The 15,369-nt window shown below is 41.5% G+C and overlaps 1 protein-coding gene and 1 pseudogene across 1 annotated transcript; both read left to right on the top strand.

The window, feature by feature from the left end:
• The first annotated feature begins 5,114 nt into the window (after positions 1-5,114).
• LOC121758331 lies at positions 5,115-12,967 on the top strand (annotated as a pseudogene).
• Positions 12,968-13,599: 632 nt separating this feature from the next.
• On the top strand, positions 13,600-14,402 carry LOC121758089. The gene is made up of 3 exons (XM_042153528.1): positions 13,600-13,892; positions 13,964-14,116; positions 14,220-14,402. Exons 1-3 carry the CDS (start codon positions 13,604-13,606, stop codon positions 14,282-14,284), a joined length of 507 nt encoding a protein of 168 aa, XP_042009462.1. The 5' UTR covers positions 13,600-13,603; the 3' UTR covers positions 14,285-14,402.
• Positions 14,403-15,369: the final 967 nt, after the last annotated feature.

Raw genomic sequence — 15,369 nt, forward strand, 5'->3', positions numbered from 1 at the left:
CGACAGTTTCACGGTTCCGGCGAGGTCTCCGAGGCAGCAGCGGTGCGCAGCTCTTTCAAGCGGTTTTGTCGGCCGAAATTGGGGTTTTTTGACCGAAAACTGGCGGTTAACCGTGAAACCGGCGGTTTCCGATTCTGGTGCGGAACACGAGGCTGACACGTTGCAGGTTGGTAGGTGGTTTCCATGCGGTTTGTTGACCAAACCGGCGGTTCCGGTGATTTTACACCAAAACCGCCGGTCTAGGCCGAAATTCAATTTTTTTTTAATTCTGATTTTGAATTCAAATTCATCCATTTTCCCCCCATTTTTATCTATAAATACCCCCTTCTATCCTCACTTACATTTACCCCATTCTTGTGTTAACAAGAGTTTCTCTCTTTAATCTCTCAATTCTCTCTCTTTGTCTCCCATTTCTCATTTGTGCTATTGTACTTACATTTTAATTATTCATGTGCTACTCTTATTACGCATTGTTATACACTTATACTTGTTCCCGTAGTTCTATAAGTTGTCTTTCTCATTTGCTAAAACAGAAAAATATATATATTATTCCATATTTCTAGTTTTCTACTATATAATTTGTTACTATCAAGATGTCTTCATCCCGAGAAGGTCGTGTTGATAAGGGAAAGGGAAAGTCCAAGAGGCCAAGTCAAAGATCCGTTATTGATGAGATTTCTCAAAGGAACATGGATGCGTGGCAGGTTAATAATTATTACCTACTAATATTATTAATTATGAATTACATTACATTATTGTTCATAAATCTACTATTTGATATTTACAATACAAATATTATTTTGTAGATTCGAGAAGAGCAAGATATGTCCAATGCTATTGCTCCATCTCGCTCTCAATCCCAAGGCGATGCTTATGTTGGTACCGGTAGTGGTGCTCCCGGTGCCTATTCTCAACAAATTCCAACCCCTGTGAATCTTGATGACGACGATGATGATGATGACGAGGAGGAGGAGGAAGAGGCGAAAGAGGTTCAAGAAATGTCACCCCCACCACCACCAAGGAGTCATCGTGGTCGTGGTCGTGGACACCCTCCACGACCTCCTAAACCAATTAAAAGGTCTTTAACCTCAATCATCATGGTGAAACATTTCAAGAAGGTACAAGATAGTAACAATCCGGACATTTATAATGTGTATTGCAACTATTGCGAAAATGTATACACATTCCGAAAGGGTGGAGGATATGGTACATTTACCCGACACATGGAGAAAGCGCATCCGGTCGAGTTTGGTATCGCTCCAACCCAAACTGAACTCAACTTTCAACATGGAGTCGGGACCGGGAGTGGAACGGGTTCATCCCAAACATTATGTGTAGCAATACTCTTTTAAAATATTATCACAAAAATGCTCTTAATGTGATGTCTACATTTCTTGTGATGAAACATTTTCCGTTCAATGCTTTTGATAACGATGCGTTTGAGTCGAACTTCTATGACTCGAGCTGTTGTTAGACAATGCTTGGAAAAAAAGCGCAATTAGGTACGTTTATTGTTAACTTAGGTCATAAAGTTTCTATTTGCTCTGATATGTGGCTGATTATTTTTGCAAAAATTCATATATGGGCATCACTGTGCATTTCGTTGATCACAGTTGGACTTTAAACAAACATTTTATTGCATTTCGGGAATTTCCCGCACCACACACTGCACAAGCAATTGCTCAATTGATCATTCAAGTTTTGAATGAATTTCAATTGACCAATAAAAATTTTTCTGTTGGTTTTGATAATGCTAGCTCTAACAGTGCTAGTATAGATGAACTCATCAGTGCATGTTCTCCTGTTATTGATGGCAAATGTTTTCATGTGCGATGTATTGCTCATATTTTGAATTTGTGTGTTCAAGATGCGATCGATTTGTGGCAAAAGTATGTTGATCCTATTAGAACTGCTGTTAAGTTGATTCATAACAAAGCTCCTATTGGTAGAGCTTGGAAGAAATATTGTCATAACAAGCAGTGCAGGTACACCAATTTTCGTTTGGATATTTCAACTCGTTAGAACTCGACGTACGATATGTTGGAGTCGACCTTGAACCACATTGAATATTTATGTGATTTTTTTAGAACTTGCTTGCATGTTCCTTCTGATTTGCTTTTAATACCCTCTTGTTGGGATCACAACATGGATTTGTTTCGATTATTCCAAGCTTTCAAAAATGGCACTGTTGAGTTATCCGGTGTTTATTATCCTACTTCTGTGCGCGTTTTGGAGCATTGCATGTATGTGGCAATTGGTTTTAAGACATGTGTGAAAAATACTCTATTCATAGAGTTGAGGGCTATTTTGTTTTATATGGTTGAAAATTTGTTGAAATATTTTGCGCGTATTCCAAATGTGTTTTTTATTGCAAAATGCTTGGATCCAAAGTGGAAGTTGCATGGTGTTCATAAAATTTTAGACATGTACTATGGTTGTTTGCACGATTTGGATTTTTCTCAACTTCACAAAATGGGCTTGACAAGAAGAGAATGCTTCGAACTAAGTCTTCCGAATGTTGATGAAATCAAACTAAGGTTAGATAGTGCACTTCGTGCTCTCTACGTGGAATATGAAATGCGGTATAACACCACTCACTAGGTACGTGCTCCTCCTAGTCCTTCTACATTTGATTTTGGTGGCGGGAACTATAGCAATATCATGATTGATCTAGACTTAGTATCACAATTGCAAGATCTATACGATGCTACAACCAATAGGACTAGAGCTACTAGTGAGTTAGATATATATTTGGAATCACACTCTATTTTTCAAGATGCATGTCCTCCAACTTAACAAATTGACGTTCTTGATTCATGGGGAATACATGACAAAGAGTTTCAGATACTCTCGATAATGGCTAAAGAGATTTTCACCGTTCCCGCTTCCACCGTCGCCGTTGAGCAAGCTTTTAGTGTCGGCGGTTGTGTCCTAGACGACAAAAGGAGCAATCTCTCCGCCGAAAACATGGAAGCCACTATGTTACTTGATGATTGGGCAAAGGCGGACATGAGAGCACAAGAGCCGGATTTTGACTTCCGTGTAGAGAATGATGGTGAAGACTTTTCCACCAATGGCGATGACGAGATCGGAAGTGAGGGCGCTCAAGCTCAACAATATCAATGACGGATGGGTGGTGAATGGCGAGCACGGCCGGCCAAAAAGGTAAGCAAGGTAAGAGAACTACGTGGGCTTTGATTCCTCAATAAAATTGTGGATTCGTAGGCAACTCAACTTAAATTTGACGAGTTTAACTTTGAAAGTTTAAGTTGAGCTCAAGCCCTTTTCATTTTTTTCCTTTCCCCCCCCCCCATTTCATATTTTTTTATTTATGTTCCGACGACACTTGTAAATTATATCACATTATTGTATACTATGTATTGTAAATTGTAATGTATCGTTGTCCGTCACAACTCAAATTCAATAAAATTGATATGATTTTCACCTTATTCGTCTTATTTCAATTTAAATTATCCATTGTCTTGTTTCAATTTATTGTATAAGTCCAAATTTCAAATTACATAGCCAAAAATAAATAAACCGAACCGCGAAAACCGCCGGTTTTCGAACCGGAACTGTGAAAACCGTTCGAAAACTGACGGTTTGCAACCGGAACCGGAACCGTGAAATAGCCTCACAGTTCGGTTCCGGTTTGAACTTTCTCAAAATCGGAACCTCCGATTTACGAACCGTGGGCATGTATACGCATACATGATATCAGCGATGACTTCATTGAACCAGAGACGCGCCAGCCCTTTCACTATTGCCCACCGTGATAGGAGCACACCAAATGCCCGCTCCACATCCTTCCGCGCCGCCTCCTGCTTTTGCGCAAATAAAACTCTCTTCTCACCCACTGGGCAGTTGATCGTCTTTAGAAAAACATGCCACCTTGGGTATATGCCATCGGCCAAGTAGTACCCCATGTGATATTAGCGCCTGTTGGCAGTGAACTCGATGGCCAGGCCATTGCCATTGCATTGCTCGGTGAAGAGGGTGGATGAGTTGAGGACGTTGATGTTGTTATTCGACCCCGCTACACCGAAGTAAGCATGACAGATCCAGAGCCGATAGTCAGCGACGGCTTCAAGGATCATCGTTGGGTGGCTGCCCTTGTATCCACTAGTGAATTGGCCTCTCCACGCCCTCGGACAATTCTTCCTTACAGTCGATGCTCCCTAGCATCCCAAAAAAGTCGTGCACCGTCTCATGCATCTTCATCCCAAATATGTGTCGCTGTAAGCCTCCACAACTCCCCTACAAAATCTCTTCAGGCACTCGCGGCTAGTTGTTTCCCCGACGTGAAGGTACTCATCGAACATGTCCGCCGTGGTGCCGTAGGCCAACTGTCGGAGTGCAACCGTGCACTTCTGCAACGGCGTAAGTCCGGGTCTACCGATGCCATCTTCCCGATACTGGAAGTATTCATCACGTGACTCCAACGTCTAGACAATGCTGAGAAAAAGATAACGATGCTTTCTAAACCAGCGGTGAAAACAATCGGGCCCCACCGTGGTTGCTCGGCAAAATAGTCTGCAAATAGACGTTCGTGAGCTACGGCGTGGTCGCAGCGGACAAATGTCCGACGTCGAATAGGCCTGGGGATCTGCTCCGCCGCCGCCTTCTCCTCGCGCTTCATTTCGGCTAAGCAATCCGCAATTGCGTCATTAACAGCATCGAATAAGGCTCGCGTCAAGGTACGACTAACGCCCTCCGAGGTACTTCAGTCGTCGTCGTGGTTCATTTTTGTTTGTAAGAGATTATCGAAATATTCGTATGGAAAGTGATAGATGAGAGAAATGTTCGTATGAAAAATAGAATGAGAAACGAGGTTTAAATAGACAAAAATCTAACAAAAACCGAAAACACGTTGCATCGTCCGCGACATCGTCTGCGTCGCCCACAGTGGGCGGACGATGGCGCGGACGACGTATCGGGCATCGTCTGCACACCCACAGTGGCGGACGATGGCGCGCCCGAGGCATCAGGAGGCCTATCGTCTGCCCCATTGAGGATGCTCTAATGAGAAGACTCTTTTTGGAGCTCTGTTAATCTGTAACGTTCTATTCTCGTTGCTAGATTTGCATTTTCATATTGACTGAACCAATCTAGTAACAGCTGCCAAGATGTCGAGGAAGGGCTTGATGGAGCAGGATTTAAGCAAGCTGGATGTAACAAAACTAAATCCACTTTCGCCGAAGGTTATTTCTCGCCAGGCCACCATCAACATTGGTTAGCTCGTATTACCAATACTTTTGTCTTGCTTCCTTAGAACATTGCATGTTTTTACCCCTTTGTGTGTGCGTTTATACGTGCTGGTGTGGGGGGTAATATTTATAACTCTAGGCGGAGTCCCCTTGCTCTTTGAGGCACCATTGGCCATGTGGCTCATGGGAAATCAACAGTTGTTAAGGCCATCTCTGGTGTTCAGGTAATCTACTTCATAGTTTTAGACATCCATTCACTTATGAATTTGGTACGCATTTGTTATGTATTGCTATTAAATGTTCATTGATTTTGATGAGGTCCTATTAATTATAATAGTATCAAGCTTAGTTATGGAGGAATAATCAAGGTTTATATTGTTTATCCATACATTTTTAAAATGATGGCTGGGTTTGTCAAGTTCATTTTGGACCTTATGGTTAATCTAAAAAAATATAGTGAATGCATGATGAGCAATGTTTTGTATTTAGATATTTAAGGTAAATGAGGTTTACTTCTTGAATTACTTTTGCAGACTGTTCGCTTCAAAAATGAACTGGAACGTAATATTACTATCAAGCTTGGTTATGCCAATGCCAAGATATATAAGTGTGAAGAGGATCGATGCCCTCAGCCTATGTGTTACAAGTAAGATTGGATATAGGTCTCTTATTGCTGTGCCACATTTCTTGGTTTGTTGCTAACTATGATTTTTTGCTCAGGGCTTATGGTAGTGGGAAAGAAGATAGTCCGATGTGTGATGTCCCGGGGTTTGAGAACTGTAGGATGAACCTCCTTAGACATGTATGTTTTGTTGATTGTCCGGTAAAGTTGCTCTTGCAACTTTTTTTGGTCACATGGCTTTTCTTGACTATGTTTAGAGTAGGACTTTCATAGTCCTAGACTTCTCATGGATCTTTCTTACACTTATTGTGCTGATATTGGCCTTAATTGTCTTTGTCTGGCTTCACTATATATGTATATCTTTGTCATCATAACTAACACTTGGACTGTCATATTTTTCCACAGGGTCATGACATTCTCATGGCTACAATGCTAAATGGAGCAGCAATTATGGATGGAGCGTTACTTTTAATAGCTGCTAATGAGAGTTGTCCTTGATAAAATAGGTTAAATGATCGATTTTAGGGAATGATTTCATTCTGTGTTATTGAATATGAGCTACTATACACGCCTCCTTTATAGGCTTTACAAGGGAGATACAATTAAGGTAAGTTCTACTATCCTAACCCTAATTCCATGTACATGGTAAGAATCAATTTCTAATCTCCTATTAATTGTGATTGTAGGAGAATCGGCCTTGTGATTCTTCGTGATCTTCTCCTTCCAACAGTCCCCCTCAAGTTAAGTGATGGGATCACCAATGCTTAACTTGTCCAATACACCTCGAAAAGAGTTCGAATTAATTGTCTTGGTCAAGATGTCCGCCAGTTGATCCTCTGACTTGACATAGGGTAATTCCACTATCTTTGCATCAACGGTATCCTTTATGAAGTGTTGGTCTACCTCCACATGTTTAGTCCGGTCATGTTGAACTGGATTTTCTGAGATACTAATGGCAGCCTTGTTATCACATAACAGTCTACATAGTTGTGTAGATTTGAGTTCGAGTTCGGTCATTAATCTCCTGAGCCATAATACTTCTGTCAATCCGCTCTTAATTCCTTGGAATTCCGCTTCGGCACTTGACAAAGCCACTACCTTTTGTTTCTTGCTCCTCCATGTCACCAAGTTACCCCCTACAAAGGTGAAGTATCCTACTGTCGACTTTCTGTCGTTTGGATTTCCTGCCCAATCGGCATCAGTATAACCATGTATTTCCAAGTGTCCATGCTTCTTGAACAATACTCCATGGCCCGGGGTGCCCTTCAAGTATCGTACTATTCTCAACACTGCTTCCCAAAGCTCCTCTTGTGGTGCGTGCATGAACTGGCTAACTACCCCAACTGCATACGCAAGATCCGGCCTGGTGTGGGACAAATAGATAAGTTTCCCAACCAACCTTTGATATCTCCCTCGATCAGCTAGCTTAGCTCCTTCACGGATTTGTAGTCCGTGATTCTGGGCCATTGGAGTGTCTACTAGTTTGCAATCAACCATTCCGGTTTCCGCCAAGATATCAAGCACATACTTCCTTTGATTGATAAAGATCCCTTGTTTTGATCTAAGTACTTCTATTCCCAAAAAATACTTTAGATGACCAAGATCCTTCATCTCGAATTCCTTGGACATGTTCTTCCTTAGTTGCTCTATTTCTTCTACATCATCACCAGTGATAATCATGTCATCAACGTAAATAATGAGGCATGTAATCTTACCATTCTTCCTTTTAAGGAACAAGGTGTGATCTGAGTTGCTTTGACAGTACTCATACTTCTTCATCACTTCAGTGAATCTTCCGAACCACGCTCTTGGAGATTGTTTGAGGCCATACAGTGTCTTCTTGAGTCTACAAACTTCCCCATTTCGGAAGTGTCCGGTAAATCCTGGTGGAGGAACCATGTAAACAGGTTTAGTCAATTCTCCATGCAGAAAGGCATTCGTCACATCGAACTGGTGTAAAGGCCAGTCCCGATTAGCTGCTATCGAGAATAACACCCTCATTGTATTGATCTTCGCAACTGGTGAGAAGGTTTTTGCGTAGTCAATGCCATAGGTTTGTGTATACCCTTTTGCCACGAGTCTCGCCTTATACCGGTCAATGGATCTATCGGGTCTTCTTTTAATTGTAAACACCCATCTGCATCCTACTGTAGTAGCCCCTTTTGGTAGTTCGCTAATCTCCCAAGTTTTGTTTTTTAGTAAAGCATCCATCTCGACAAGCATGTGATCTCTCCAATGTTTAACTTTCCATGCTTCCTCGGCTGTATAGGGGATCTCCTCTTCCTCATAGAGTGCTGCTTCAAATGCCCTAGCCATTTTGGCCAGGTTCCCTTTCACAAAGTTAGCCACCACATACTGGCTCCTTCTGCCCGTCTTTTTGGGTGAAAACCTCTTTGGCGGAATTCCACGGTTGCTTCGAGGTGGAAGGATATACCGACCTGTATCCTCGTCGAGAGTAGTGCATTCATCAATAGTTTCTGTAACAACAGGATCAGTAGTGCTATTTTCTTGAGGTGGATGAGAAATTACCTCAGATTCCTCGGATATCCGTTGAGGCGAGATACTGGGACGCGGTTGAGAAGACTCTGCAGTGGTCGAGATTTGCTCGGTGACAGTGCTAACCGGTTCTGTTGGATCCCCGTTGGAGTGATTTGAATCAGGCACAAACCAACTTAGGTAGTCCACTGTGTTGTATGACTCATTCTCCCCCTGACTACTAAGTTAAGTTTGGTAGTAAAACTCTGCTTCCAAGAAGTTACAATTCATTGTGGTGACTATGCGTTTTGTAGCGTGATCAGAACACCTATATCCCTTTTGGTTAACCCCGTAGCCCACGAACACGCATTTGGTGGCACAAGGTGACAGTTTTGTTCTCTCATGTTTTGGAATATGGACGTAAACAGTGCATCCAAAAACTTTTGGTTGGAGGTTAAGGTGTGGAGGTATTTTGGTGAGTTTGGAGAGAATATCAAGTGGGGTTTTTTTGTGTAGGATTTTAGTAGGAAGTCGATTCATGAGATAGATAGAGGTTGCAACTGCTTCGGGCCAGAAGTGTGTGGGGTCTTTGGATTCAAACATCAAGGCTCGGGTTATCTCAAGAATGGTTCGGTTTTTCTTTGTGCTACTCCATTTTGTTCTGGAGTATAAGGACATGAGGTTTGGTGGACAAGGCCTTTTTCGGTGAGGAATTCTGTCATTCTTTGGTTTACAAATTCTCTCCCATTATCGGATCGAAGAGTTTTTATTGTGGTTTGGAACTATGTTTGGATAAGGTTAAAAAATAGGATGAATTTATCGATTACCTCAGATTTGTGTTTTAGGAAATATATCCACGTCATCCTAGTGCAATCATCTACGAAAATCACAAAATATCGCCACCCATTTCCCCCAATAACAGGTGCAGGACCCCACACATCAGCATGAATAAGGGAAAAAATAGAATTCATACGAGTATTCGAAGGTTTAAACGATTGTCTGTGGCTCTTGGCCTAAACACATGTTTCACAAGAAAAGTCTTTTGGAATAGAAAGTTTAGGGAAAAGTAAACTAAAATAACCAGGGGAAGGGTGTCCCAGTCGTTGGTGCCAAAGCCAAATCTCCCTTTTCGTGGACCCGTGAGCCAGCATCGCAATGCCTTGTTGAGCTATCTCATCCACGTAGTAGAGTCCTTGGCTCTCAGTGCCACGCCCAAGTATCTTCCTCGTCCGAATATCCTGCAAAATACAAAATTCGGGATGCATAGAGACAAAGTAGGAACATAGAGACAATTCGATAATCTCAAGGTCGGGGATATTTCAATAGTTCCTGCCCCAGCCACTGTAATCAATTCACCACTAGCAGTCTGTATGTAGGTTTTAGTGATATCACTAAAATTAACAAAATCACTCTTATTTGGTGTCATGGTGTCGGTTGCCCCACAATCTAATATCCAACCCTTTTTCTCACCCCATTTATCCCGTTTTACTGTAAATGCAGCGGAAATATGGTCCAAGGGCTCAAATTGATTTTTCAGTGGGATAGGACTAATATGCACTGTTTTTAAATAATCAGGGGGGTTTTCGCAATAATCTATAATCTGGGGGCCATGCTGTAACATATCATATTGATGGGGTTCAATTTGTAATTCAAAAACTGTCAGGGGTCCTCCATGCAAAAAACGGGGTACTGGGTGCAATTTAGGAAAGTTCGGGGGAGGGTTACATGATTTGTGCCAAATTCGGGGTATAACATTGCAATTAGGGTTAGGGGAGATAAACCCTAACCCGTTACCTCCGAGAGATGCGCCGCCGTCCCCCTGTCTGCTCCGTGCTTTGCCGGCGAAATTGCCGGCTCCAATTACCCCTCCACCGCTCCCGCCTCTGCTGGGGGCCTCTGGTTCTTCCCTCTGTTTCTCCCGTCCGATCAAATCGCGATTTCCAGTCGATTTAGCAGTCTCTTCTCCGGCTGATATTCCAACCACCATTTTGGCTTTCGCCGTTTGCCTCTCTTCCCACCACTCGGGGTATCCGTGCAATTGGAAGCACGTTTCGCGAGTGTGCTTTTGCATTCCGCAGTGGGAACACCACAACCTTGATTTGTCCACCGGTTTGTTCCCCGGGCGGTGAGCGGTGGCGGTTTGCCTTGGGTTTCCGTTCCGGTGACCACCTGGTCGCTGTTCTTGAGCCGCCAGTCCATGTCCGATTGGTGACTTGGTTTGGGGATTCTAGTGGCCCTAACCTTCGTCGGGCCGCCTCCTTTTTAACCCACCCATAGGCGGTTTCTAGCGGAGGGGGTGATACTTCTTTGAGGATGTCCCGTCGGACTCCCTCGTGTTCATCATTGAGTCCCGCGAGAAATCTGAGCAGCCTCTTAGTGTTGGTGTAGACTCTGAACTGGTTCACACCTTTCTCACAACAATTGACCGGTTGCTTTTGACACCGATCAATATTGATCCACATCCCGTGGATTTTGCGGTAATAGGTCTCCAGATCCATTGATCCCTGTTTGATTGTGTTTGCTTTATCTTCCAGGTCATAAACGAGGTAGAGGTCGGCCTCGCTTTCGTATGTTGTGGCTAGGCTGTCCCAAATCGCCTTTACCCGATTGGTGATGGGCGAAGTCGGCAATAATATCGTTCTCGATATTATGCACAATCCATGAGAACACGATCAAGTCCGTCTCCTCCCAATCGTCGTATTCCTTGCTCCCCGGCAGTGGTGGAGTTGGCTTTCCGGTTATATGGGAATAGCCTCCCCTGCTCCCAATCGCGACTTTCATCAATCGCGACCGTAACGGGTAATTTCCCCCGTTAAGTTTGAACGCTACTGTCACGTTCTTACTCGCTCGTATCTTGTTGCTCGATGACTCTGTCTCTGTTGTTGGTTTCTTGTCGTCGTCTGCCATGTTTTTGGTATGGTATGAATTGTTTGCTCACTGGTTTTTTTGTTGATTTGGCCGAGATTGGTATAGGCAATGATGAAGCAAAAATCTGAGCCCTAGTTCTAACACTGCTCTGATACCATGATAAAATAGGTTAAAGGATCGATTTTGGGGAATGATTTCATTCTGTGTTATTGAATATGAGCGACTATACACGCCTCCTTTATAGGCTTTACAAGGGAGATACAATTAAGGTAAGTTCTACTATCATAACCCTAATTCCATATACATGGTAAGAATCAATTTCTAATCTCCTATTAATTGTGATTGTAGGAGAATCAGCCTTGTGATTCTTCGTGATCTTCTCCTTCCAACAGTCCTCAACCTCAGACATCAGAACATTTAGCTGCTATGGAAATCATGCGTCTCCAACATATCATAATACTTCAAAATAAAGTAGATCTTGTTCAAGAAAATGTTGCCATCAACCAGCATGAAGCCATTCAGAGGTTCATTGAGGTCAGTTTGTATTGCTGATGCAATGTTGATTACTTACTACCACATTTAGTAATACCATTTTTCGAATTTTCTCCCCAGGGAACTGTTGCAGATGGTGCGCCAGTAGTTCCAATATCTGCTCAGCTGAAATATAACATTGATGTTGTATGTGAATATATCGTGAAAAAAATCTCAATCCCAGAGAGGAACTTCATATCACCACCAAATATGATTGTGATCAGGTCTTTTGATGTCAATAAGCCTGGGTCTGAAGTTGATGAAATTAAAGGTGGAGTTGCTGGTGGTAGTATTCTTAAGGTATAGTTTTCTACATTTAACTGTTGAATCTGTATTTTTTGTCTCATACCATTTTTTTCTCTGTTCTGATTGTACATAAACCTTTGTTGATAATACTATTCTTGAAGGTTAATGTGTGTCCTGCCTCTTGCCAATTTTCTCTGTTCTAATTGCATATGCACATTTGTGTTAATACAAGCCTATAAATTTGTCTTATGACATTATTTTCTCATAGTAATCTAAGGTGTCAGTGTAACAGAGCCGTTAAATTTTACTTGTAGGGTGTTTTGAAAGTAAATCAGTATATTGAAGTCCGTCCTGGTATTGTTGTCAAAGATGAGAATGATAACATCAAGTGCACCCCCCATATATTCCAGAATAGTATCCTTGTATGCTGAGCAGAATGAATTGCAATTTGCTGTGCGTGGAGGCCTGATTGGAGTTGGAACGACAATGGACCCCACAGTTACTCGTGCTGACAGGTTGGTTGGCCAGGTTCTTGGAGAAGTTGGTTCTCTACCTGAAGTATATGTTGAACTAGAGGTAAGACAGCTCTTGCTATGAGTTATGCTCGACTTGCCCTAAGATTCATGCTTAATGAAAGTGAATGCTCTATGCTTTTTTTTTCATGATGAGACTATTTGGTTGCTGTTGGTAAACTTATCATGTGCTCAACCCACAGGTTAATTTCTTTTTGTTGAGGCGGCTGTTGGGTGTCAGGACAAAGGACACAGAGAGGCAGGGTAAGGTCACAAAGATGACGAAGGGAGAGATGCTAATGTTGAACATAGGATCTATGTCGACTGGAGCTCGTGTTGTTGCCGTGAAGAATGTGTTTGCAAAACTGCAGCTCACTTCACCTGTGTGCACCAGTAAAGGTGAAAAAATTGCTTTGAGTAGAAGAATTGATAGGCACTGGCGTCTGATTGGCTGGGGTCAAATTCAAGCTGGCATCACTCTTGATGTTCCAGCCTGCCCCATCTAGGTGAATTACATATTAAGTAAAGCAAAGTAAAAAGTCACCAGAAAGCAAGGAATTGAGATGTGGGAAGGCCGACAATTGCTAGGAACATTTTTTGTGTTGAAGGAGAAAGAGATTGTGTAGAGTTTTGGATACTTGTAATTTTTGACGATTTTCTTTTCTCATTGGAGTTCATTTTGTTTTGTCCATGCTGTTTTCCATGCAATTTGGATGTTGAGTTGCTAACTAAGTCTGTGTTATAACAAGTATCTGTTTCATTAACAAAGATCTTCATGTTGCTTATAGATATATCAACCTTGTATCAAATCAATCTTGAATAATCTCATCTACTTCGTTTGTGATACGAACGATCTTAATATTAGGACATGCTATAATAGGCAAGGGTTGAATTAAAAGATAGAGAAGCTATGAGATAAACACATTGACCAAAAAGCCAAAAATGTACTCCCTCCTCCCATTAAATATGTAACATTTAGTAATCGGCATGAGTTTTTATGGAGTGTTATTTTGTGAGTAAATGAAGAGAAAATAAAGAAAGAGAGATGAAAAAGTAGAGATAGAGATCATTTCTAATGGGACATAGGAGTATAAAAGGACGAATCTGTAGATAGGAATATTTACAACCACATCCACATGTATATGAAGGGTTTGGTTTGGGAAAGAGGTACTATAGGAGCAGGGATGGGGGCAGCGAGGGCATTTTCAGGTGCAAGGTGCCGCAGCAGAGATGAAGTATACGTAGCAGCAGTGGCCTTGAAGGGACCTGCTCAGCTGCTCTTCTCTCTCAATTTATGGGATTTGCAGCATTTCATGGTCATCACCAAACCCTCTTCCTCTTCTTATCCTCTTACAGTATATGACTTTCAGCCACAGGATCCTGAAAGTATATGGCTGGCTGCTGCTGCCTTATCTCATACAAAAATACCCGGTACCAATCCAACTATCTTTCATTCTTATCTTAAATTTGAGCATCTTCTAACATTTATTAAGTAAAAGCAGGAGCTATTCTGGTGAGGAAGCTCTCAAAACTTCCTCAGAGGAAATGTTGGTTTGTAGGGTATACCAAAGAAGATGCAGATGTCCACACATTCAACCACACCTGGGAAACTCACCTCCTCGTCGGCTCTCATGATTGTCGGCATTATACTCAAGGTACTTGTGTCTAAACAGCATCATCGTCGTCATCATCATCATCCTTTTTCTCAATCCATATATGTATTCAGCTAACAATAACTTCCTCTCCACTCCATGCTAGGCCTTGTAGAGCACCTAACAGGCAACAAATATATACTAGACCATCTCAGGTCAAACTACTTGTAAACTCTCTACATACCTCAATGCAACAAATCACTACTCTCCATCTCTGCTGCAAAATAGATACTCATATCATAATGTTGCATTCTTTTATTATATAGTTATGGCTTAATGTTCATTGTTATTTAGCATTACATAACTACATAAACATTATACAAGTTCCAGTTGAATAATCAGACATTTTTCATCATTTGATTTGCATTTCAATCACAAGGTAAAAAAAGTTGGAGATATTAAATTCAACTTTAATTCAGAAATTTGATCAATCATAGCAAGAATACGAATGCCAAATACAAAATTATATACCAACAAAATATCTTTTAAACTTCACAAAAGTAGTGATGCGCTAGCTAGGGAAGAAAGAGAAAAACAAAATAGCTGGTTTACTGGTGTAGGCAACGTCAATATATATATATATATATATATATGGGGAGCATTATTCTCCTATTCACCCCTTAGATCATTTATTCTTCTTAATATGGGCAGTTAGATCTCATTCATCAACGGTCCAGATGATCTGCATTATTACACTATAATGGTGCATTATTAGTCGGTGTGCATTATTCAACTGAAAATCTGCATTATTAAATGACACGTGGCACCAATCTAACCGTCGGATGACAAAATCGTGAGGCTGAATAATGAACATTTATCCTGCCCCGTTTCATTTAGGGTGTGTCGTGTTTCGATGTTTGGCGCATGTTTCTTATTTTCCCTAAGGGTTTAACAAGCCCATGGGCTACGGTGTCCAAATACACGAGCTGCAGTAATTCATCTCGGGTTGCACATGCATAACGCGTAGATATTTTTTAAAACAGACATACATAATGTACATTTTAGTCTAGTATAATGCGTAGTTTAGTTTCTGTAATGCATTATTTGTGATATGTACTGAACATTTATACTGACGCGTTTAATTTAAGTTGTGCTGTGTTTCGATGTTTGGTGCACGTTTCTTGTTTTCCCTAAGGGTTTAACAAGCCTAGGGGCTAGGGTCTAGTATTTACAACGACAACCACGTGATGCATAAAACAAGATAAATAATGCATTCAAATAGCCAAATAATGTACAGAATCACTCAAGTAATGAAC

Source organism: Salvia splendens, chromosome 12 (assembly GCF_004379255.2).
Source record: "Salvia splendens isolate huo1 chromosome 12, SspV2, whole genome shotgun sequence".
NCBI lineage: Eukaryota > Viridiplantae > Streptophyta > Magnoliopsida > Lamiales > Lamiaceae > Salvia > Salvia splendens.

Bases quoted from the DNA above. Each gene is read 5' to 3' on its own strand.
- LOC121758089 (XM_042153528.1), top strand. From the start codon at position 13,604: ATGAAGGGTTTGGTTTGGGAAAGAGGTACTATAGGAGCAGGGATGGGG. The intron at 13,893-13,963 runs GTACCAATCCAA...AAGTAAAAGCAG, and splicing joins ATCTCATACAAAAATACCCG to GAGCTATTCTGGTGAGGAAG. The intron at 14,117-14,219 runs GTACTTGTGTCT...ACTCCATGCTAG, and splicing joins TTGTCGGCATTATACTCAAG to GCCTTGTAGAGCACCTAACA.